At 43.6% G+C, this 27035-nt stretch overlaps 1 protein-coding gene across 1 annotated transcript; it reads left to right on the top strand.

Moving 5' to 3' along the window:
• Window positions 1-274: 274 nt before the first annotated feature.
• Window positions 275-21377, top strand: LOC147435350 (plant/protein, putative (DUF3411)). The gene is made up of 8 exons (XM_086488411.1): window positions 275-827; window positions 1552-1716; window positions 1805-1897; window positions 1987-2102; window positions 2209-2307; window positions 20249-20551; window positions 20632-20796; window positions 20918-21377. Exons 1-8 carry the CDS (start codon window positions 441-443, stop codon window positions 21129-21131), a joined length of 1542 nt encoding a protein of 513 aa, XP_086344537.1. The 5' UTR covers window positions 275-440; the 3' UTR covers window positions 21132-21377.
• The last annotated feature ends 5658 nt before the right edge of the window (window positions 21378-27035 follow it).

The raw sequence follows: 27035 nt of genomic DNA on the forward strand, positions 1-27035 counted from the left end.
TAGGAACAAAGGCAAACGCAGAGCAAGATAACTAAGTGAAAGAATCTTCAAGTCTAATTAATTAATGAGTTGCTAAAGGACCCAAGTATGTTATTCAATGAAAACAATGAAAGTCTCCTTAACCCAACACAACACTAAGGGTTTCTTTTAGAAAGCCCCCCCCCCCCCCCCCCCCCCCCCCCCCCCCCCCCCCAAAAAATAAATAAATTCATAGCAATATAAATGTATATGTGGGTAATTTTGTGAGGATTGGGTATGAATGTAATTTGGAGATTACATCCTCTCTTTCTCTCGGTCTGCAGGACCTTGGCGTCATCTCTCAGTACTCCACTTCTTCTGCGAGATCACAGAAACGGGCACTTCGCGGAAGCCATCGCTATTCTAACTGTAAATTCAATCAGGGTATTACCTTCCACCCGCAGAAGCTTCTCGAATTAGACATGGCCTCTTTGAGAAGTGCTTCTCTTCCCACGCAGTGTTTCGTTACAGCCCACACGTCTGCTGAACCATTGTGCAAGCATGCACACACCCCTCGCCATATCCACACAAGCTATGCTGTTCTTTCAAGCTGCAAACGCCCTGGATTTGATGGAACCCACCAAGCAGCTTCTACACACCGCCCTGGGAACCACAGAATTGAAACCTTTAATTTAAGTGGTCTCACAGAGAATGAGAATGCTCATGAGGAGGGACACGCTGACTTTACCCTTTCAATTCGTGCTATGGCTCCTGTTATGAAAAAAGGATACGGTGCATTTGGCGGTGGAGCTACCCTTGAAAAATCAAAGCTTGATTTGTCTCAGAAAACTTCGCAAGTAGCACCAAAGGTATGTTTTTTGCAAACTTCTCATGAGACTGTTAATGCATCTGCTTTTGCATTGCATTAGAGAAATGCGTGACTTGATTCAGCATTATGGTGGTAGATTTTTTAAAGAACTTGATGACTGCTGCTGTGCGAAGTGTTTTGATTTTGATAGGTTGTAATTAGTTGCTTGCCTCACCATGGGCTTTATCACAAAACGTTAATGTAGTGTTGTTTCTTGTGGAAATATGTTGACAATGCATATGTCAACAAATAAGCTTTTGATTTTGTCTGTGCTATGGCGGGGACAGTGTGTTTCAGGGACAACCTCTGTGTGCTGGGAATGACACTTTTGTTTTGTTGCTGCAAGTCTCAGCTCTTCTACACAAGCTTGTTCAATTTCTTTTGAAGTTGGTGTGTCATATGTCCCTTTTTAGTATGCAATGAATGTCACACGCCGTTCCAGACTTGTACTGTCATGTAGAAGAACAAGTGGTGTGAGTGCAAACACCTTTCTGCTTATGATGGGGTGCTAAAGACACGTTAATAGATTTTGTCATGCTTGGAGATTAAAGATTTTACATGTTTACATGTTTAGCGAAGAACACATAGGTGTGTGGGCGGCTGTGTTGGCCTGTATGTTGAAATTTGTTTGCCCAGTGAATATTCTCCCTCTTTTGCTTGCTATTAAAATTAGCGGCTCTATTCTCATCAACTGGTTATATATTGCATTGGCTATGGTATTTTAGACCGAGGATGGTGGTGGTGGTGGAGATATTGGCAAGGGAATAAATCATGGCGGTGGAGATGGAGGTGACGATGGAGGTGATGATGATGATTACTTTGGGGATGCAGATGATGATGATGAAGCGGATGATGGAGGGTTCTTTGGAAGGAGGCTTGCCCTCCCAGAGGTATATAGCTGTCGCCCCCCCTTTGAAGAACGAAAAGATAGTTTCAGTCCTTGAAGGTATCCAATTCAATCTGTACCTTGTCTGGTAGGTGTTTGACAGGAAAATTGTGGAAGCAATCATGCAAGAGTGGTATAAGACATTTGCAGAGCTACCAGCTGGTTTGCGGCAAGCTGTGGAGCTAGTATGTCATATAGATGTTCCTAGGCACAGTTCATACGGATCTTGTAATGCATCTATTCTTGGAGACTCATTTGCATTATCTGATTGCAGGGTTTTATAAGTTCTGCACAGATGGTGAGATATCTATCGTACATAGGGAGGCCTACTTTAGCCAGATTCTTATCCAGAGCAATGCCTCCCTCGCCTTCAAGAGCGTTTGTTGGGCGGTGAGTGTTTTCCCAATTTTTACTGAACTAAAATTCATTTGTGGGGGTAACCTTTTACTTTTTAACTAGATGCAATTGAATTTTTAAAATTGTTTCCTCTATGCAGTATGATTGCTGATCCCAGCTTCGTCTACAAGCTGCTTTGGGAGCAAGCTGTTACGATTGCGTATGGGTCTTGGTGGGAGTTTAAGCACAGGAAGGAAAGGTAAATGGCATTGCAACTTACAAAAGAAGATGTCTCTAATCGCGAAATTGTGTTTGGTCTCCTCTTCTCACTTAGTTACCAATCTTCCTTCACTTATCAACAAGTTGTGGCTCCGTGCTTTGAAGATACATGTGCTCATGAAGCTCTATATTTATGTGTTTGGTTAGTAAATCGACCCTTGATGTTTCATTTGATGTTACTAGTTGAAGGTGTAAGGGAGGAGGCACAATGCTCCAACGATGCTATCTAGGCAATATGTGAAGAGGGCTTGTCATTGCTCTCTATTTATATGAAGATGATAAGTTCTTATCTTCTAGAATCTATTGGCCTTAAAAGGCTCACCATTGCATTGTCTATAAAAGCGAGTGCATCTCAAACAATTCATTTAGGTATATCATATATGCATTTAAAATTGTACGTATGCATGCATGAGTGTATGTGGTAAAACTTGGTCTTATTCCACATTGGCCTTTAGTTTTAGGGGAGGCTTTACTCAAAGTGTGCTTTGAAACAATTTCAAAAGCAAGCACATATCCACTTGAGGCGGCGCCTTGGTTGCTCAAAAAGTGAGCCATCATTCTCTTTTCTTATTATAGGGGTCTCGTTGTATTTATGCTCTTTGTGAACCTTCACTATGATCAATTATCCCTTTTTTAACGACTATGGACCTAGGCAAGGGAGGAAAAGAGGGAGGGGGCGGGGGGATAGGGCCCACTAAGTGGAACTGTACCTTGGGGTTCTACACTTGCAACAAACATACCTAAGCACAATGTAACTGGCGACACCACATGCCGGACAGTGAATAACTTCAATTGACTTCCCATACAAGAGAATTTGCAAAGGACACATGATGTAATTGGCAAGTCATGTAAGAAGGGGGTACAAACACTACAACAACGTTGAACTTAACTGAAGCAGCAAACACTTGAACTTGAAAGAGAACTGATCATAGTAGACAAGAGACACGGAGTGGTAGAGTTCCACTTCCAGAAGTCTTAGTTTACAATTGTCGAAGAGGCATGCTCTTCCTCTTAAGTTATCTATAGAGTTGCAATCTCTGGTCATGCTCTAATGGCTCCCCTAGCCCCTTTTTTATATGCATGGGTCCAAAAGCAGCCAAAAGTGACTTCTAAAAGTCACAATTATTTACGGTGCTAAAGCACCAAACTTCAAAGTCAAGTGCTTTTCATCAAACTGACACCTCTAAAAGCCTTGAGAAGTCAATGCTTTCCATGACTTCCCAGCTGCCACGTTAATATTCCTACGGCCTACCACGTTAGCCTTGTCGTTTGCGTCAGGAATCACACCGCGTTTCACGAGCAGATCGGGCTCCAGTTTAGTGCAACTTTGGCTCTATTCCTCTTTAGGATTGGTACAAGGATGTCATGTCATCTCTTTTTGGACCCCCTGTGTCCCCCTTTTGCCCCCCTTATAAAGAAGAGTGATTTCCCTTGATTACACCTGTAAAACAGATATAAACCAAACCTTGAGTAGACACTCACTCCTTTCAAACATGCTAATGACCATCCCCACAAGATAAACATTGAACATTCAGATGAAAAAAGTTCACTGAGTCATCTCATCTTATCTGAAATTCTTGATACACTAGGGTTACCATCTAGCCATCTCATCCAGACGAAACTAACTCTTGATGCACTAGCTTCTCTAGAGACGGAATGATGCAGTCATTCCTCACATACTCAAGCAAACGTGCAAATTTGAAAGACCAGACATTATTAATTCCAACCATGCATAGAAGTCCCATGCAGAATACTGTGAGCCACAATAACCATGGTTGTGCTAAAAAGATACAAACATAAACTTCCCTTCCCAATCTTGCCAAGGTGTATGGAGAGTGGAGTGGTTCCCTCATGCAGTAGTCACTACACTAGACCTAACGATTGAATTCTTGATGAGCTCTACATCGGGAATCTCATCACCTCTGCAAATTCCAAGACACGATGAAACCGGCCCGTAGGGCGGTAGGCGTTGGCTTTCACCCGAAATTCTTTACTTAAACACACACACAGAGCACTTTGCAAAGGAGACCTGTAACGAGAATTAACACTTCATCACACACACGGCTCGGAAGCTAGAATGCTCCGAGCAGACGCCGACAACCTGTAGGCCCCAAAATTGGCGCCCCTTTCGGTATTTCTTTATTCTTTAGGAGGGTAAATTACAAGGTAAGGTCCTGGGAATCCTTCACGTGTATCCACCTAGATACCATTTGATTTGGCCAAATTTCGGCAGCATAACAGCCCCAAAACTTGCGCGAAACCAATTCCCCTGCTGGAACTCGCTTGCACTGTCGTATACCCTCTGATTCCTGTCCAAAAACAGTAAATTCAGCACGCTGTATTTACTGGTTTTTGCCCTGTTTGCAGCCCCAAACAGTCCCCTAATTGTCCTTTGCCAGTGGGGCACGATTCCCAATGATCCTGGCGTCCGTATGGCTGAAAAACAGTCAAATTACCGAAAGGGGCGCCAGTCTTTGGGGCCAATATCTCTAGGCACGGAACTCCGCCGGGCCAGTGCAAATCTATTGTGATCTGTGAATTGTTTTGAAGTGGTTATTTGGTGCTGTCGCGGTTGATTCTTGACTTGGAGTGGCCAAGTCTGTTACAGTGGTATCAGAGCACGGCCGATTTCTCTTCTACGGGAAATCCGATCCCCAATTTTTTTTCCGCGGCACCTATGGCTTCATGCAAGGATCAGTCGACTCCCTTTGCATCTGGTGATGCGGGCAGGGATCACAACGAAGATTCCGGGAGAGAGTATGGCCTGCCTTGGCCTACTCAGGCGGAGCGGCGAGAGATGGAGCGTCGCCAGTTGATCGGCGATGCAACAAAGATGATGCTCAATTTTGCCAAGGACCCGTAGATGGCAAAATATATGAAGCAGACCTCTTTGGAAGAGGTACAGATGGAGTGGCAGAGAACCACAACACCACTCCCGAAACCCGCTCTCAAGAAACCTTCTGCCTCCAAGAAATATACGGAGAAGGAACTGGAGAACGTGGTTGATGCACGGATTGCTCAGCTTTTTGACGCGCAAAAGAAAGCCAAAAAAGCACGGCAAAAAGCAGAAGAAAAGCACTGACTTTCCAGGTTATTTGGGTCGTCAGTCGACTTTTGACAAGGCAAAGAAACAAAAGAAGCGTGTTCGATTTGAAGGAGTACCCAATTTTTATTCTTCTTCTTCTTTTGACAGTTCTTCTAGCTCTTCAGACTCGAGCCAAGAAGACAGAAAAAGCAAGAAGCGAAGCAAGAAACAAAGCTTTGGAAAGGGCAAGAAAAAGGCAAAGAAGGCTACATCTCGCCCAGAGACTGACAGTTCTACTGAGGACTCGTGTACAGATAGCTCAGATTCCGATGATGGAAACTTTCATGCGAATAAGAAGAATTTTCTTTTACAAAGCTAACCAATATGACTTTCTCGAAGATGAAAGCAAGAAAGTCCGAGAGTTTAAGGAAGGTGGTGGCCAAGCACTTAAGTTTGATACTTTTTCGGGATACTTCGATGCTTCGAAGGCTTTGTCTTTTATACAGCAGTTTGACATCGCTTTCGCGGGAGGACGCTATTCAGAGCACTCCAAGATTCGGAGAGCTGCCTCTTACTTTAAGGGGAATGCTCGTACTTGGTGGTCCACGCTTCTTTTAAACAAGACTGCGCCAGTTAAATGGCTGAAATTTAAGAAGCTTTTTATTTCTTCTTGGTTGACGCAAGAATATGAACGAGATATTCGAGCTGCTTGGAACCATCTTCGGATGACCAAGAAAGATACAATAAATGCTTATTGTGAAAGATTCTGGAGCTCTTTTCTACCCGCCTCTTCATTCAAGAAGATCTTGTTCAGAGAACAGATTGAGCGGTTTACCTTGGGTCGACCTACAGAGATCCGAGATCACTGCTTGGAACAGAAGGCAGCTTCTATTCAGGAGTTGATGAGTCATGCGAAGCGGGGCTTTACCATTCACTCTGGCAGTCTGACCTACCCCACAGATGAGGCCATGACACAATGAGCCGAACAGACTTCTGGGAATGAAAGTAGAAGGAAAAAGAGCAACCCAGAGAAGAAGGATGCACGACCCAAGCTTACTCCTCAGGAGAAAGCTCGCTTCATCAGAGAGGGGAAGTGCTTTGGATACGGGGAACATGGACATATCTCCGCGAAGTGCCCTAAAAAGGCACAGAAAGAACAGAATGATAAAGATGACGACAGGCCTGAGAGTTCGAGAGCAGTTGAGGAATGTGGCAGAAAAGGCAGATAGAAAAGCAGAACTCGTACCACATGGCGTGGGACCTGCACCGAATCTAATGAATGAAAGTACAAACTTTACCGCTTTTGGGGCAAAGTGAAGGATGAGGAAGCTCTTTTGAAGGAGCCAAGGCCAACTTCTTTTCGCTTGGAATTGGCGGCTCGATTTGAAAATTACGCCCAACAGATTGACTCCATAGGCGGAGGTAGTTCGACTGGCACCCGGATGGAATGTTGCCATTACACCGAGCATTGACAAACTTTGTTTGCAATGACAGGGGTGTTCAGGGCATGCGAGTGACGTTCTACTCAGGATCCCTTGGTACCACAAGAACTACGCAGTGGTTGACTATCGGGCCGAGAAAGCGACTTTGATAAATGAAGGGCTTAGAGATTGTACTTGATGAACTTCAGTTTCTTACTCATTCTTTTGGGAGAGAACTGAACGCTGGATAAAGGTTGAATATGTTTTGACCTGATCAAAAGAACGCCAAGATTTTTCTCCACACTCATGCCGATTGCTTTTCAGAGGGCCTGAAGATCAGACCATTGATCTGATACCCGGAAGCACGCCACCGAATCGGCCACCTTACCGTGTGAGCCGAGTACAGAATGAAAAGATTATGAACCCAGTGAAAGACCTCTCGGAAAAGGGTCTTGTCCAGCCTAGTACTTGACCGTATTGCTCTCCGGTGTTGTTGGTTTTGAAGAAAGACGGATCTTGGAGAATGTGCATCGATTATAGCGCTCTCAACAAAATCACCATTAAGAAGAGATTTCCGATTCTTAGGATCGATGATATACTTGACAGGTTACAGGGATCCTCGTGCTTTAGCAGGATTGACTTGAAGAGTGGATATCATTAGATCAGGATAGCGCCGGGAGATGTCTACAAGACTGCTTTTCGGACGACTTTTGGGTTATTTGAGTTTTTGGTGATGCCTTTTGGCTTAACCAATGCTCCTGCGACATTTAACCGGATGATGGACAGGATTTTTCGAGAGTACAGGCTATTTGTTGGCACTTTCTTTGACGACATCATTGTTTTCTCCAAGAATGAGGCAGAACACAGAGATCATCTGCTTCAAGTCCTCATTGTGTCAGCAACAGGAGTGCAAATGGACCTGACCAAGATAGAGACTATCCGTGATTGGCCTGATTTGAGGAATGTCCATGAAGTTAGAAGCTTCTTGGGATTGTGTTCGTACTACAGGCGGTTCATACGAAAGTTTGCAGAGGTTGCTTCCCCTTTGCATACCTTGACACAGAAAGGAGTACCTTTTTCGTGGGGACCCACAGAGGTGACTGCCTTTCGGACATTGAAAGAGAAATTGACTACGGGACCTATTTTGACTTTGCCGGACTTGCAGAAGTCATTTGAATTATATTGTGATGCTTGTGGTCGTAGTCTGGGTGCGGTCTTGATGCAAGAAGGCCATGTCATAGCTTACGAGAGCCGTTTGTTCTCTAGGCCGGAGATGACAGCACAGATCTATGAGAAAGAGCTTTTGGCGGTTATCCATGCTCTTACTCAGTGGCGGCATTACCTACTCGGAGCGGATTTTACTGTCTTTACAGACCATCAGAGTTTGTGCTACTTCTTGTCACAGAAGCAGCTTTCGGAAAAGCAGATGTGGTGGGCGAACATCTTGTCACAGTTCCACTTCCAGATTGTCCATGGGCAGGGACAGAAAAATGTGGTGGCAGATGCTTTGTCTCGGAAACCATTGGTTCTGGCTGTTTCCGCGATACATCATAGGAGCTTCGAGGATATGGTCGATCAGTATGCCACAGATACAGATTTTGCAGATATTTTCACACGGATACGGTATGGGGAGACAGTAGCGGGATACTCCCTTCGGGAAGGCTACTTGATGAGAAAGACTATGTTGTGCGTTATGCAGTCGTTGAGGGATAAGGTTATGACTGAATGCCATTGTCCACCTTTTACGGGTCACCGCGGCATTGCTACCACCATGAAAGGGGTAGAGAGATACTTCTTTTGGTTGTGACTCAAAATGGACGTGGAAGAGTTGTGCGCAGTATGCCAGAAGGTCAAGTTTGACAGGCATAAGATATAGGGATTGTTACACCCTTTTACCCATACCCACCCGCCCCTCGGAAAATATTGAAATGGATTTCATTTTTGATCTCCCGAGAACACAGAATGATCACGATGATTTTCCGATTACATGGCACGCCTGAGGCGATTGTCTCCGACAGAGACCCCAGATTTATGAGTTTGTTTTGGAAGACAATTTTGGGAGAACATTGGCATGCGGTTGCAGTTCTCGTCATCGTTCCACTTGCAGATTGACGGGAATTTGAGATTGCCAATTCAGTGATTTTAGATTTATTGAAGTCTTGTATCTTGGATCAAAAGACTCAATGGGAAAAGAACTTACCTTTGGTGGAATTTTCCTACAATAACACGATGGAGCTGATGGTTATATTGTCTTGTGGGTGACTACCATGGGTCTATACCTTGCACTTTCCTTCAAGGGTGAGTCTGGGCTTATCCTGGATTCATCTAGGTATATGTTTTAGTCGTATTGCGGACATGCATACTTCACATTGTGAAGTTTTCGTTTGAGTTACGACCAGTTGATATTGTGCTAATTCTTTCTATCTTTTGTGGTGCGCATGCCCCATCAACTACCTCATTTTTGTGCTAATTTTTTCGATTTAATGCTTCTTTTAGTGCTAGGCTTCATTATGGCTGAGTCTGTCCTCGATCTCCGGAGTCATGACAGGAACTCAATGCACTGAACTTCGTGTTGATGTATGCTCATGTGTATGTGCGTGTGGTGTGTTGTGTTGGGGAGCATATGTTACTACCTAGTTCTACACCCACTATTGGGCACTGACGACGTTAGTGGGGATGTCGTGGTATTTAGTCAATACTATGCATGATGGAGCTGATGGTTATATTGTCTTGTGGGTGACTACCATGGGTCTATACCTTGCACTTTCCTTCAAGGGTGAGTCTGGGCTTATCCTGGATCCATCTAGGTATACAATAACATGATACACTCTTCGACGGGGAAGACGCCATGTGAGATTGTTGAAAGTGCTGCGAAGGTTCCATCCTTCCTGAGCACGAAAGATTAGATATTTGAAGCGGATGAATATTCTACCTGCCCAATCTGCATCTGTATACCCATACAATGCTAATGGTGCATCTGCTGCATAGAACAATGCGTAGTCAAGAGTACCTTGCACATACCTAAGTGTGCGTCGTACTCCATCCAAATGTGGCTTCCTCGGAAGCTGCATGAACTAACTCTCCAAGCCTACTGTGTAGCTCAAGTCTGGCCTTGTGATAGTCAAGTAGATTAGACTACCCACAATCTTCCTGTACATGTTGACATCCTCAACAACATCACCCTTCTCTGCACTTAGCTTTGCATTCACATCCAAGGGAATAGAAATTGGCTTACAATCATCCATACCATACTTTGACAACATGTCCAAAGCATACTGTCTCTGTGATAGCCATACACCCTCTGGAGTCCTGATCACCTCAATGCCAAGAAAGTAGCACAACTCGCCTAAATCTTTCATTTCAAACTCCTGTTTGAGAAGACCCTTCACATGGTCAATCTCCATAGCATTGTCACCAATAATAATAAGGTCATCTACATATATGGTAGTGACCACAATCCCCACATCACTCTCACGTACATAGAGTGAATGATCAACATGAGCTCTCCTAAAACCAATACTGACAAGATACTTGGCAATCCTGTCATACCATGCTCTAGAGCCCTGCTTCAAACCATACAAAGCTTTGAGAAGTCTGCATACATAATCTGGGTAACCTGGATCGACATAACTAGGTGGCTGATCCATATACACTTCCTCTTGCAACTCACCATTCAACAATGCTACCTGCCCAATCTGCATCTGTATACCCATACAATGCTAATGGTGCATCTGCTGCATAGAACAATGCGTAGTCAAGAGTACCTTGCACATACCTAAGTGTGCGTCGTACTCCATCCAAATGTGGCTTCCTCGGAAGCTGCATGAACTAACTCTCCAAGCCTACTGTGTAGCTCAAGTGTGGCCTTGTGATAGTCAAGTAGATTAGACTACCCACAATCTTCCTGTACATGTTGACATCCTCAACAACATCACCCTTCTCTGCACTTAGCTTTGCATTCACATCCAAGGGAATAGAAATTGGCTTACAATCATCCATACCATACTTTGACAACATGTCCAAAGCATACTGTCTCTGTGATAGCCATACACCCTCTGGAGTCCTGATCACCTCAATGCCAAGAAAGTAGCGCAACTCGCCTAAATCTTTCATTTCAAACTCCTGTTTGAGAAGACCCTTCACATGGTCAATCTCCATAGCATTGTCACCAATAATAATAAGGTCATCTACATATATGGTAATGACCACAATCCCCACATCACTCTCACGTACATAGAGTGAATGATCAACATGAGCTCTCCTAAAACCAATACTGACAAGATACTTGGCAATCCTGTCATACCATGCTCTAGAGCCCTGCTTCAAACCATACAAAGCTTTGAGAAGTCTGCATACATAATCTGGGTAACCTGGATCGACATAACTAGGTGGCTGATCCATATACACTTCCTCTTGCAACTCACCATTCAACAATGCTACCTGCCCAATCTGCATCTGTATACCCATACAATGCTAATGGTGCATCTGCTGCATAGAACAATGCGTAGTCAAGAGTACCTTGCACATACCTAAGTGTGCGTCGTACTCCATCCAAATGTGGCTTCCTCGGAAGCTGCATGAACTAACTCTCCAAGCCTACTGTGTAGCTCAAGTGTGGCCTTGTGATAGTCAAGTAGATTAGACTACCCACAATCTTCCTGTACATGTTGACATCCTCAACAACATCACCCTTCTCTGCACTTAGCTTTGCATTCACATCCAAGGGAATAGAAATTGGCTTACAATCATCCATACCATACTTTGACAACATGTCCAAAGCATACTGTCTCTGTGATAGCCATACACCCTCTGGAGTCCTGATCACCTCAATGCCAAGAAAGTAGCGCAACTCGCCTAAATCTTTCATTTCAAACTCCTGTTTGAGAAGACCCTTCACATGGTCAATCTCCATAGCATTGTCACCAATAATAATAAGGTCATCTACATATATGGTAATGACCACAATCCCCACATCACTCTCACGTACATAGAGTGAATGATCAACATGAGCTCTCCTAAAACCAATACTGACAAGATACTTGGCAATCCTGTCATACCATGCTCTAGAGCCCTGCTTCAAACCATACAAAGCTTTGAGAAGTCTGCATACATAATCTGGGTAACCTGGATCGACATAACTAGGTGGCTGATCCATATACACTTCCTCTTGCAACTCACCATTCAACAATGCTACCTGCCCAATCTGCATCTGTATACCCATACAATGCTAATGGTGCATCTGCTGCATAGAACAATGCGTAGTCAAGAGTACCTTGCACATACCTAAGTGTGCGTCGTACTCCATCCAAATGTGGCTTCCTCGGAAGCTGCATGAACTAACTCTCCAAGCCTACTGTGTAGCTCAAGTGTGGCCTTGTGATAGTCAAGTAGATTAGACTACCCACAATCTTCCTGTACATGTTGACATCCTCAACAACATCACCCTTCTCTGCACTTAGCTTTGCATTCACATCCAAGGGAATAGAAATTGGCTTACAATCATCCATACCATACTTTGACAACATGTCCAAAGCATACTGTCTCTGTGATAGCCATACACCCTCTGGAGTCCTGATCACCTCAATGCCAAGAAAGTAGCGCAACTCGCCTAAATATTTCATTTCAAACTCCTGTTTGAGAAGACCCTTCACATGGTCAATCTCCATAGCATTGTCACCAATAATAATAAGATCATCTACATATATGGTAATGACCACAATCCCCACATCACTCTCACGTACATAGAGTGAATGATCAACATGAGCTCTCCTAAAACCAATACTGACAAGATACTTGGCAATCCTGTCATACCATGCTCTAGAGCCCTGCTTCAAACCATACAAAGCTTTGAGAAGTCTGCATACATAATCTGGGTAACCTGGATCGACATAACTAGGTGGCTGATCCATATACACTTCCTCTTGCAACTCACCATTCAACAATGCTACCTGCCCAATCTGCATCTGTATACCCATACAATGCTAATGGTGCATCTGCTGCATAGAACAATGCGTAGTCAAGAGTACCTTGCACATACCTAAGTGTGCGTCGTACTCCATCCAAATGTGGCTTCCTCGGAAGCTGCATGAACTAACTCTCCAAGCCTACTGTGTAGCTCAAGTGTGGCCTTGTGATAGTCAAGTAGATTAGACTACCCACAATCTTCCTGTACATGTTGACATCCTCAACAACATCACCCTTCTCTGCACTTAGCTTTGCATTCACATCCAAGGGAATAGAAATTGGCTTACAATCATCCATACCATACTTTGACAACATGTCCAAAGCATACTGTCTCTGTGATAGCCATACACCCTCTGGAGTCCTGATCACCTCAATGCCAAGAAAGTAGCGCAACTCGCCTAAATCTTTCATTTCAAACTCCTGTTTGAGAAGACCCTTCACATGGTCAATCTCCATAGCATTGTCACCAATAATAATAAGGTCATCTACATATATGGTAATGACCACAATCCCCACATCACTCTCACGTACATAGAGTGAATGATCAACATGAGCTCTCCTAAAACCAATACTGACAAGATACTTGGCAATCCTGTCATACCATGCTCTAGAGCCCTGCTTCAAACCATACAAAGCTTTGAGAAGTCTGCATACATAATCTGGGTAACCTGGATCGACATAACTAGGTGGCTGATCCATATACACTTCCTCTTGCAACTCACCATTCAACAATGCTACCTGCCCAATCTGCATCTGTATACCCATACAATGCTAATGGTGCATCTGTTGCATAGAACAATGCGTAGTCAAGAGTACCTTGCACATACCTAAGTGTGCGTCGTACTCCATCCAAATGTGGCTTCCTCGGAAGCTGCATGAACTAACTCTCCAAGCCTACTGTGTAGCTCAAGTGTGGCCTTGTGATAGTCAAGTAGATTAGACTACCCACAATCTTCCTGTACATGTTGACATCCTCAACAACATCACCCTTCTCTGCACTTAGCTTTGCATTCACATCCAAGGGAATAGAAATTGGCTTACAATCATCCATACCATACTTTGACAACATGTCCAAAGCATACTGTCTCTGTGATAGCCATACACCCTCTGGAGTCCTGATCACCTCAATGCCAAGAAAGTAGCGCAACTCGCCTAAATATTTCATTTCAAACTCCTGTTTGAGAAGACCCTTCACATGGTCAATCTCCATAGCATTGTCACCAATAATAATAAGATCATCTACATATATGGTAATGACCACAATCCCCACATCACTCTCACGTACATAGAGTGAATGATCAACATGAGCTCTCCTAAAACCAATACTGACAAGATACTTGGCAATCCTGTCATACCATGCTCTAGAGCCCTGCTTCAAACCATACAAAGCTTTGAGAAGTCTGCATACATAATCTGGGTAACCTGGATCGACATAACTAGGTGGCTGATCCATATACACTTCCTCTTGCAACTCACCATTCAAGAGGAGACAGTAACGATTTTTTTGAAAGAGTTAAATGTTGAACATAGGACAAATATGTTTGTACTTGATAAAGAACACCAAGATTTTTTGCACACTCATGCCGATTGCTTTTGTGCGCGTCTGCCAGGCGAGTTGCCAATTTCTTGTCGTGAGGATCATACTATTGATCTGATACGTGGAAGCACACCACCGAACCGGCCACCTTATCGTGTGAGCCGAGCACAAAATGAACAGATTATGAACTGTTGCTAAATTGGCCTTATCTTACAGAAAAATAATTCTAAATGAATTATTGGATTTATAAGTGAGAGGGTTTTCTCGCTTGGAACACCAAGGAAAAATAATTCTAAATGAATTATTGGAATTTTTAGTGAGAGGGCTTTTCTCACTGGAGACATCCGAGTACAGAGTATTCCTAGTGCGTCATTTAAAGTAATGATGGGAACACTGAGAATGGGAATATCTGTAAGGCCACTAGGAACGGGTACTTCTGATGCGTCACATTGGATGGGTGACAGGGAGCATCGGAAAGAAGTATTCGACCATCCGGGAACGGACATCTCTGATGCGTCATAGGATGGGTGCCATAGAGCATGGTGAATGAGATTGTACCGTAAGTTCGGTAGGAAAGGACTAGGTGATGGGTATTCCTGATGCGTCACAAGGTGGGTGACGGGTGCATCGGAAAGGGAATATCCATAGTCGGGAGGAAATTCCGAACTGTGTTAGAATTGTGCACAAGGAAAAAGCAAGCACTTGAATGAAGATGGGTTCAGAGGAAACTTTGAGGAAAAACAGATGCTTTTTGAGAAAGCGGGATTGCCTTTCGGGAAAGGAGATGCTTTCTCGCGAGGAAGTCTATGTCTGCATTGCAACTGTGCATGTGATTGCATCCAGGGACGCCTGGGAAGTGCTGTGAAAGCATTGTTTTTAACTTATAAGGTTTTATTGAGTTTTTGGACAGATTCAGACCATTTTTAAAGGTGACCGATCGCCCACTTAATAAGTGGGCAGCCATCTGATAAATAAGGCAACAGATCAGCCAGCGTTTTTTCTCTCTTTTTCTGGCAGAGTAGCGAAAAAAAATATGAAAATTTTGGGAAAAAAAAAACCCGGCCGCGATCTCTACGCGAGCAGCTATTCGTGCCCGTGGCTAGGAGCTATAAAAGCATCACATGCCCTTTACTTAGGAGGAGGACCAATCTTTGCAAGGAGGAGATGTTGCTGCGAATTTCAGCCGTAAAGAAGACGTTGCAGGTGATGCCCATGGCTGCCCCAAGTGTACCAGATGTCGCCAAGACCCAGTGCGCGAGTTCCCTCGCGAAGAAGTGCCTACGAAGCGTGTTTCCATCGCGACAAGTTGCTGTTTTCCTCTGTTTTCAGCCCATAAACGTCGTAGACGGGGCTGATTTATGAGAAGGAACGCGAGAACACACCTCTTTTGTGTGTAGGATTGGAAGAGAGGATTTTCTATGGAGAGCTCTCTTCCGGGGAATTGCTTTTCGAGAACGGAGTTGCGTTTCGAGCGTCGAGACTTTGAAGGTAACGGTTTTCATGTTATGAACTCTGAGTATTTGTTTGCAGGTGTACTTCCTCTTAGTGAGGGAGTAGGAGCAGAGGAAGGTATGAGCCTCTGTAGGAGAAAAGCGCTCTGAGGAACTAGAGCTAGATCAGCCCAAGGGTTTCGTACCCGAGTTTGGGAAGTAGATCCACGGATCGGAGAGAGGTAGTCTTTCAAGTTGTGATCCTGAAGTTGGGATTCCCAAGTAAAGACTTCGTGTCCGGGAAAGCAGAGTTGTTCTGCGGGAAGAGGACTCTGGAAAGAGAGTTGGAAAAGAGTTGCAGGGATGCCATGCCCTGAGTCTGGAAGGTGAGATCCAGAGGCGAGAACCTTGATTCTCGAGGAATTGGAATAAGGAACGGAAGTTCCTTGGAATAGGGTTTTGTCCTAGGAATCAGAAGGTGAGGCTTCCGGGAACCATCAAGTCTTATTCTAGAACGAACGTGGTAATACGTTCGGTTCAAGTACTTGTATAGACTTCTCCTGAGTAATAAAGATACTATTACGGGGGGGGGGGGGAAATCTCTAATGAACCAAGTGAAAGACCTCTTGGAAAAGGGTCTTATCTAGCCAAGTACTTCACCTTACTGCTCTCCTGTGTTGTTGGCTTTAAAGAAAGACGGATCTTGGAGAATGTGCATTGATTATAGAGCTCTCAATAAAATCACCATCAAGAACAGATTTTCGATTCCGAGGATCAATGATATTCTTGACCGACTACAAGGATCCTCTTGTTTAGCAAGATCGATTTGAAGAGCGGATATCATCAGATCCAAATTGCGCCGGGAGATGTTTACAAGATAGCTTTCTGGACGAGCTTCGGTTTATATGAATTTTTGGTGATGCCTTTTGGCATTACCAATGCTCCAACGACTTTTAACCGAATGATGGACAGGATTTTCAGAGAGTGCAGATCTTTTGTTGGCAATTTCTTTCATGACATTATAGTCTTCTCCAAGGATGAGGCAGAACATAGACGACATCTGCTACAGGTCTTTCAAGCATTGGGAGATCACAAGTTGGTGATCAATGTCAAGAAGAGTGAATTTTTCTTACCGGAGATACATTTTTTGGGACACATCGTCTAAGTAGCAGGATTATAGATGGACCCGGCCAAGATTGAGACTATACGTGATTGGCCCGATTTGAAGAATGTACATGAAGTTAGAAGCTTCTTGGGCTTATGTTCTTACTACCGGCGGTTCATTAGAAAGTTTGCAGAGGTTGCTTCCCCTTTGCATATCTTGACACAGAAAGGAGTCACTTTCTCGTGGGGACCCACATAGGTGACTAACTGCCTTTCAAACTTTGACAGAGAAATTGACTACGGGACCAATTTTGACTTTGCCGGATTTGCAAAAGTTATTCGAAGTATATTGTGATGCTTGTGGTCGTAGTCTTGGTGCGGTCTTATTGCAAGAAGGCCATGTCATTGCCTATGAGGGGTATGTCACAAACTGGTGACGTGGCAGCCTGTAGGCCCCTGGACACTCACAGAGTCAGGCAACAGGGTACGGACCCGAAAAACGTGCTGACAGGTTGACGTGGTAGTATCGTACGGACGCTCTGTAAAATCCGTTGATTGCTGTACGGAAATCCCGCTTTTTGCGGCGCTGCTGACGTGGCACTGCCTACGGATTTTTGCTGAAATTGTGCTGGCTGATTATAGCAGCTTTTGGGACAATTGCTTTAATTTGAGAAGCTTTTAAGTTTAAATGATTTTGGGACTGTGCTTTTGGGGCATCCCTTGTATCTATAAATTAGTGGGCAGGGCTTCACTTCTCAGGGCATTTGGACGTAGAGTCTGAGAGTGAGCATGTACCCACTCTCTTGTACTTTGAACACAGATTAATACAAGCGCCAGTCTTTGGGGCCAATACCTCTTGGCATGGAACTACGTCGGGCCGTGTTGACTCAAGTGTGAATTGTGAACTGTTTTTGAAGTGAATCTCTGCTGTGTTGTGGTAGAATCTTGACTTGGAGTGTCCAAGTTTGTTACATAGAGTGCGGACATCAGACTCACTTCCTAGGCATAGAGCCGATACGGGCTCACCCTCGAGCTTAGGAGCGTGCAGCTAACAGGCTAGCCTCTACCGGAAGGGCTGGTGTGCCATATCACCAAGCCCACACCCGGTTGATGTGTGGGTAGAGCTACCAAGGACCAAGGTCCTAGAGTGTGATGATCACACAAGATGCCTGACAAGTGAGACCTCAGTCCTATTTATAGGACTTGTTAACAGCCCTTCTTATTCAACCAAGGGTGTGTTCACTCTCGGGGTTGGTTCACACTAGTTGCATATAGCTCAGACGCCCATCATGATGTCTGGGAACGTAACACTTCCCCCCCCCTTATTTTTTATTGTTGTCTTCAACAATGTCCTGAGTGATGAAACCGGGAAAACGACTCTTCAATGAACGTACTAATTCCCAAGTAGTGTTTGACTCAGGTCGATGCTTCCATTTGATCAAATACTCGGGGTAAGAAGCCTTGCAAGACCGCCCCTTGATCAAGAACCAATTCAGGCTCAAGCGGAATATAAGGAGTGGTAACTTCCAAACTCGGTACTTCCTCCAAAGGAACACTTGTTCATTGTGTCCCATTCGCTCCTTCGAGCGGGTAACGTGGAACATAGGGTGGATAGTAATATTGGAGGATAGAGCGAGTTTGTAGGAGACATCACTAATTCTCTTGACAATTTGGAATGGTCCACAATATTGCGAAGATAATTTCGAGCATTCACAAGTACGGATCGTTTCAGAATCCTTCGGTACCATAAGGTACATCCACATCCCCTCTTGGAGATTACGAGGTTGTCCATGTTGGTTAGCCATGATATAATCAAGGAGCGTGCTCACATATTGCCTATGCTCTCGAAGAATCCGGTCCATCATCCTATTGAATGCTGCAAAAGTATTACTGAGCCCAAATGGCATCACCAAAAATTCATACAATCCAAGGATGTCTTGAATGTGGTCTTGCATACATCTCTTTGATTGATTCCGATCTGATGCTATCCACTCTGAAGTTGATCCCAGTAAAGCAAGTAGAAGCTTGTAAAGTGGATTTTGTTAGTATATCATGAATCGTGGGTATTGGAAACTGTCCTTAATGGTGATTTTATTAACAGCTCAGTAATCAATGCACATCCTCCAATATCTGTCTTTCTTCTGTGCAAGTAGCATTGGCGAACAAAAAGGTGAAGAACTTGGTTGGATCAAGCCCTTTTCCAATAACGTTGACTTGGCTCATGATCTTGTCATATTGAGCTCTACTTACTCTGTACAGTGGTCAGTGGTACTCCGTGGTATCAAATCAATGGCGTGAGCCTCTGGCTGCTCTGGAGGTAACTCGCTAGCGGCTACGTAGACCCTCTGAGAAACAGTCCCCATGAAACTTGAGAAAGTTAATATGCCTCGACTCTTAGCTTTGGGCTCTGGCTGCTCTGGAGGCAACTCGCTACATAGACCCTCCGAGAAACAGGCCCCACGAAACTTGAGAAAGTTAATATGCTTCAACTCTTAGTTCTGGCAGATTTGAATCCTCAGATTCACTCAGCTTGTCACCAAGTTTGGTTCCTGAAGATACAAACACGATACAAACACAGCTTAACCAACACGACTGAAAACACGATGTAAAGCTGAAATTGTCTAGGCCAAAAGGCCAGACCAGCTCCAACGATACTGAAAAACAATGCTACGGCAATGAGCATTTTTAATTTTAGCAAACAAAATGCATTGTCCCCTGTACTAGGCATATCTTTGTTGGTAGAGGCTGGTTTTTCGTTCGAAGGTAATCAAAGCTGAACTTGCACATGAAGCTTGGACACCACGTCCCTTCTGGTCCTTGATACTGATGCAGTTCAACATAGCAAGCAATGAGTTTATTGCTGCTTTTTACATAGTAATTTGGGATGCCCATTTTTAGGGGTTTCCGTCCCAACTACCCACCTGTCTCCCCTTGTTCCAATGCTGTCCCGTTTGTTTTGAACCCCTTTTGTGAAAACAAGGCTCCCCTCTAAGCCCCAGTCCCCCATTCCCCGTCTTGGCTATCTGGGACGTGTCCCATGCTACTATGGCTTTTTAATCTGGGCTCACAACTTCTACTATACTTTGTTGCCTGTGCTACTACTTGTAGCTGATTGCTGTTTAGTATTGTTTTGGTTTTAGTACTGGTCCTTTCTTATCATTGGTTATTTGCTTTTCTGTGTTCACAAATTGCTCTTCTTTTATTTATTCCAACTTTCTGGAATTTGCAAAAGGAATTATTTTGGCTGTGATGGTGGCCTGCATGTTTCTGGATGCTCTTTCAATCCTCTTTTCTTGTAAATGATTAATCCTATCAAGGCTATCATTCTATTTGTATGTTTGTGCCCATTCATCTCATATTCCAACAGTTGTTTTTGTATCTGTCCGATTGCTTTGTAAAAGCTTTTTTGCTTAAGATTGTGTTATTATGTATCATTGCAGACTGAAAGAAGAGTGGGGTTTAGCAGCTGTTAATGTATTGTCAATGTCCCTCTGCAATGCTGCAATAGTGTGGTCTCTTGCACCCTGCCGATCGTACGGTTCCACCTTCAAATTCAACTTGCAAAATACGATACAGAAATTGCCAAGCAACATATTCGAAAGAAATTATGCATTTCGAGAATTTGATATGGCAAAAAGAGTACAAAGTTTCTTTTACAAAGCTGGAGAACTCTGCCTGGTTGGACTGCTAACTGGGGCTGCAAGTGGCGGTTTGACAAAGCTCATAGCATCGGGGAAAGAGAAGTAAGAGAGATGTTTTTCCTGTTTTTATGCAGTGTACATTTCTCTCTGTGGTGTTATGTTGATTTTGTGGTTGTTGCCAGCTTATCTGTGCCTGCTCCACCAATAAAGACCTCTGCTCTTAGCTATGGAGCCTTTTTAGGACTATCAGGAAACCTGCGTTACCAGTTAGTCTATGGGGCAGAGAAAGTGATGCAACAACAATTTAACCACATTGGTGTAGTCGTGTTCTGTAGCACCATCTTAAGGTGATAGAATCTCAACTTTTTCTCCCTCTCATTTTTTATTGTTTAGTTTGGGCTCTAGCATCTAGGTTTCGGGGTCTAGAGTTTGTGGAGTTTGGGCACTCAAAAGCAATATTTTCTGCAGGGCTTTGAATATCTATGTTGGAGATGCCAGTCGTGTTAGCTGGCTAGGACTTGATGTTGCCACAGAGCAGACAGCAGAAAGTGCTGACCAAGCTTATAGAAGGCCATCTCTGCCTTCTTTGAATCAGTTAGAGGGCATGCTTAAGTTTGACAATTTGTTGCCAAAAGCTCCGACGAGGAGGAAAGTGAAGAGGAGGGTTATGGTGGCTAGCTGAGGCTCAATTTTATGAGGTGACTCTCTGCCTCCTTGTATTTTTCTGTAGCAGCTTCGAGGGCACGGGACCTTGCAAGAAACATATGGTTAGAGACACTGGCAGTGAGTGCTGTGTGCATTATTCGAGGCAGCTTTCACTCCAAGAGTGTCAAATTTTGTTTTTGATGTTGCAATGTAGCCAGTACTACCCTCATGGAAGCCTATGAGTTTTCATCAAAACCGAGGTGCGCTGCTCACATTATTTGGCTTTTCGCATGGTGTTACTTTGCAATCATCCTTCTCAAGAGCGAAGGTTCTTGATACCGTGATTGTGGGATATGATCAAATAAGTTATCAAATCATTTGTTGACATGTACTGTTAAAAATTGATCGTTGCCAACTCAGATCTGTAGATTAAAGCCTTGTTATTAAAAAAGTTGAGTTTACATACGAGACTTACCTCTTGCAGCAGATTTTTGATGTATAATTTTTTTGATATAAATGATCACTCATATTTTAATAACATGTATCAGTTGATTGGGCACATGCTCTGTGTGTCGGTGTGCCTGTGTGTGTGCTCACCTGAGAGAGAGAGAGAGAGAGACACGTGATGGAAGTGTTGGCTGGATTATGCCTACATGTACAGATATTGGTCCTTCTCTAGGATTGCGGATCAGCCTTTGCAGATCAGCAGCTGTATACTCGGCTTTATGTGATTGATAGTTCATGTTGGTTTTCCAGTGGGGACATGAGCTGGCAATGTGGGTTTGCCCACATGTGCATGTGGTACGGCGTGCGGTAACCAGTTTGTGCCCTGCACTGTGAGGTGGGTGTTTGCACAGGTTCTGTCTCTCGGGATTATTGACAGGGCACATTAGGTATGCTATCAGTTACTATACATGCTGTTGAACCTTACCCCCGCCAGCTGATTTTTGCAACTGTAGTTGGAAGGCTAGATACTTGCATGTTATTGGTGGTGAGCTTCACTTCTGCGCATACAGTAACTGGTATCTGGGCTGAGTTAGTTCACACTCTTCGCACAGTCAGTGGGATACATAAGTCAGCGTAGCGGAGGAGCGCGGCCACGCTTCTTAAGATGATGAGCCAGCACCAGTGTTCCTTACAGTGTCACAGGGCTGGATTATTCTCCACTACCCTGCTTCATCCTCTATGGCTCCTACAGACCACCCTGAGCTTGGAGTCCTTGTGCATGTGTACTTGGTAAACCTAGCATCAATTTTGACTATGCTGGAAGGACATAGCCCCACGCCAACAAAATCAAGTCGTTAACATTGGGGATAAGCCTGCCCATAAATCACCTTTGACATCTTTTTAGGTTAGGAGCTTTACCTGCAAGGGGGTGATGTGACAGACAGGGTGCTTCCCTCTGGTGGTATGGCGGAGTAGGCAGGCCACTGTTGGCACAGTGGTGGGGCAGGGCAGTGAGGTTGGAGTGCTGCTGAGACGGACTCATGTGGCCTGAGCCTTTAGGGGCAGCCGAGGCCAAGGATGGCGTAGGGGCTGAGGAGAGATTGAAGTGGGTAGCCACAAGTGGTTGCTAGTGAGGATTCAAACTTACACTTAACTTTTGTAGACACCAAAAGCAGAGAGTCAATAACCTTGTGCTTAATTTGAAGACACAGACAATGAATGAAAGCATTGAGCTTAAGAGACAAAGAATGAGAACTTTGAGTGAAAATTGAAGCAGCATTAGACACTTGTATTGTACCAAAAGTGTTGGAGTTGAGTTATGGAAACATTCGAGAGGCAGATCTTTGAAAGCAGACCTTATAGTCTTGGGTGGTGAGATGTGTTGAACAAATCAACCTACTCGAGCCTTCATGAGTGGGGTGCATCACTTGGAGGTGAAGTTCGATTTGAATATGTCATCCACTCCACCGTCAAGCATGCAACTAGCATGTACTCTTTGTCCTATGCACCAACTCTTATGGCATGGGCACCGTCCCTTGTCTAGTCAGAGTGTGTGACATAAACCGCATGATAGTCTATGTGATATAGCTTTCTACCTAGGATGGTGATGCATATGGTGAGGCTTCACCTCATCCTAAAGTCATGATGTCAGCCTCTATGAGTGCCTTGTAATCTCTCTTTTCTAATGCATAATCTAGTGTTTACTTTGAGTCTACGTCGAGTATCCATCTTTCTTTGATTATACCAGTGCACGTGCGCGCCCGTGTGCACACACATGTCATTAGTTCAATCCGGTTAATTTTGAGTACCTTCTTAAATGGTAGACCTTGAATAACAGAATTTCCTATCCCAGAGAAACATGTGTGTATGTCGTTAATAGGGCTCAAGATGTTAAAACCAAACCGTGACATGTTGATAGTGTAGGATACTTCCCTTTTTTGAATTAACATCGCAAGCTATCTTATCTGCTTGAATCGTAACAAAGTGCTCTTACTCTGTCCTATACTGTGTAGCCACCATTTAATACGGCCTAGTACTGCCCACTAGATTTAACATTACAATATCTACAAATAAAACTTATCTTCCTCATAAAAGATTGCTACATGGACTTTTTATAAAGCTTGTCCATAATAACTATAATACTACATTGTTCTCCAAGAAAAATTCTTTGACAAAACTATGGAAAAATACTTGAAAACAAAAGGCTTTAACCCGTTATAAGGGTATACAAGGGAAAAATAATGGGTATGCTTCTGGCCAAAGATGGTTGCAATTTGTCAGTGGACCGTTCCACCATGTTCTCCCCTAGTCTATAAGTGCCACGGGAGGGGACTCAAGGGATTGACAATGGGGGTGTGTGATCGGTGGGGTCACATGCTTTGGCACACTGGTTCTCTGCCGGGGGGGGGGGGGGGGGGGGGGGGGGTTGTAAATACACAAGGGTGGACTCCGTGTAGTGGACGTCCAGGGTTCGAGGAGCAGCTGCGACGTAGGGGGGGAACCTGCTTGATGAGATTTGATCAACGGCGGATCAAATCTCTGCCGTCGATTGCTTGACTTTACCCATGGCACTTATAGATGAGGATGTTCTTCCCCCCTCTCTCACACTCTTACACACACCATGCTCTCTATTTAAAGTGCCTGGCAGTGCTATTCGCTCACACACATAAGCCATGCACTCACGATCTCTCATGTGCACGCCATATCCATCTGTAGTACTGGTTGCTGCAATGCAGTCCACTTGACGTGTCCAAATTGTAGCCCGTGCTCCACATGTAATTTCGTCCTTTATATTGTGTCAAAACACTTGCAATCTTATACACAAAGCCTTCTTCGACTGCATACTACAAAGCTGCGCTTTTGCACCTTGAAAACAAAGTGGCCCCCAATGCCACAGAGGGTTCCTCGTCTAATCAAGTTTACGTAAATACCCTTTTTTTTGTTATTAGATGCAAATAAAATACAGGTTTATCTACCTTACATAATTATTACATGACTAAGCTTATTAGGATTCCATTTCGTACACACACATGCAAAAAACTCCATTAGCCATCTATCAGTCACTCCTTATCTGTCATAGTCACTAGTCGGCTGTTTCTGCAACCAATGACCTGCTACAACACGAAGACACCGGCGAAATCTGAGCCTTAAAATTCTGCCTGCTGATGTGTAAGCAACGCACATCATTCCATTATTCACCTGCTGACTTGGCACCCTCCCAACGACCGTGATGGCCGAGAATGGGCATTGGTTGACCCATTCTGCAGTAGACAACAGGCTCCCGGTTGCCGCCGCCGCCGTCGGCTGCCGTCGGTCGCCTAAACTGCAGAATGCCCTCCCAATGTCCATTCCCTACACCTTATTAGTAGACTTTGTAAAACATTTGACTATTTTATGATTTTACTTTGCATAATATGACTTTAATGGCTCTAAAATAAAATAAAAAACTTTCTTAATGGACCTAATGGCTTGAAAACGTTGAGGAAAGAACTCAAAAAAGTCTTTTGACTTTCCACTCCATCCTCTTTTCATTTCCTAAACTTGCCCTTCACTTGTGCACTTGAGATGTTTTGAAAGGATTTTTAATTTACTTAGATTGGGGAGACCTAATGCCAATGATACTCTAGTAAAACTAAAAACGAACACTTTTTGGCTTTCTAAAAGAAACCCTTAGTGTTGTGTTGGGTAGAGAGACTTCATTGTTTTTAGCATGATGGAGGCTTACCTTTCATTTCGCATCTTGACATGTCTTTACTTTTCTTGCATTCTATTGTTTTAGAAATGTTAAAGTGAAGCTTCACCTTACATAATTTTAGTAAATTTTACACACATATATGTTTTTTTTGCCTTCTATTGTTTTAGAATGCTAAAGTGAAGCTTCACCTTGCATAATTCTAATAAATTTTACACACATACACATATACTAATTAGTTCTTTATATTTCACCTTTTATTTCACAACTTTACTTGGCTTTACATTTCTTGCATTTTACAGCTTGATTCCAGTCAATGTTAATGTTCGAGAAAGTCTATTTTATTAAGCCGTTGTTGCTGATCGAGTTTCCTCCTCACAAAGAAGAAAACCGAAAATACTAGCAAAATTTTTGAGGTTTGCCAAATTTTTGAAAGACTCACATATTTCATCGGTTTTTCTTCCATTTACCATGGTTTGCAGCTAGCTAGTCTCGATTTTCAATCGGCTCAAGACTAAGCCGAGGTAATCCTTCCCCAAACACTGATACCAATTTAATTCAACCTAACAATTTTATTACTTATTGTTTTTGAAAGCCGTCGTGACCCTTGTTTATGAGAGTAATTTTGGTGTTTAATTCACTCTTGAGCTCTCTTTACTAACTGCATGTTTTCGTCCCCATTTTACTTTTTTAGCTCTTTAGAAAATCGTCTAAAAGATGTATGAATATTGAAAAGCATCAATTTAGAGCAACTCGTTCATTTTTAAAGCTCGATTTGCTACATTTTGTTCAAAAATAGAAATAAAAATTAAGAAATTAAAAGGTATTCCTAATGGCTTCAAAAAAATTAAAAGGTGCTCCTAATTCAAAGATTCCACTCAAAAACAAGAAAAACGATGCATTAATCCATAGCATGTAATGGCAAGCAATGACGAAGCACATAGATTTGCAACAATATTACCTAAGAAAGATAAATACAACATTGATTGAGAGAGAGAGAGAGAGAGAGAGAGAGAGAGAGAGAGAGAGACGCTAAAGAGAACTTAGAAGAAAACGTTAAAGGAAAAATGAAAAAGCAGAGAAACACCTATTTATGTGGACACAAAAAGTCTTTTGACTTTCCACCTTCACCTATCTTTTCATTTCCTAAACTCACCCTTCACTTATGCACTTATGTTTTGAAAGAATTTTTGAAGGGGATCGGAGAGCACCACAGTCGGAGAGTGAGAGAGAGAAGGAGACACACGACACACAGATATGGGTGGGGAGACTCAAAGAGTGAGCAGCCCCCTATACACTTATGCTATGTATAAGGTATACAAGTCAGTGGGCGGCCGGGCAAGGCACATACGCCTATATCTCAACAACCTCCCACTTAAAGGCGACTGTGCCTTTAAGTAAGGGAACCTATTCTAAAGACTACAAAAGGCGAGAGAAAACCGCTCTCAATCGATGCCCACTGGCTGGCTGTGATCGTGTGCATCCGGCTGTCCTGCTCCCGTGTAAGTCCATACACCACCAGACGTACCGCACACGTACTGCAAGTATGTACGCAATACCTGCATATCTCCCTCGTGCACTATGCCATCATCAGTCAACAAACGATTGACAACCCCAACTGCAAATGCTCCCACTGCAGTTGCGATATCCGGTCTCAAGATCAGCATCTCATACATGAGACTACCGAATGCCGATGCAATGCTAGCGGGCCCTGCTAGCTCTACAGAGCATGCATCAACATATATATCCCTGGCAATAGGCATCTCTGACTGACAAGGCGTGTCAGCCACATGCATCTCCTGA

The sequence above is a fragment of the Adiantum capillus-veneris genome, chromosome 18 (genome assembly GCF_014529385.1).
Source record: "Adiantum capillus-veneris isolate H3 chromosome 18, ASM1452938v2, whole genome shotgun sequence".
Lineage (NCBI taxonomy): Eukaryota > Viridiplantae > Streptophyta > Polypodiopsida > Polypodiales > Pteridaceae > Adiantum > Adiantum capillus-veneris.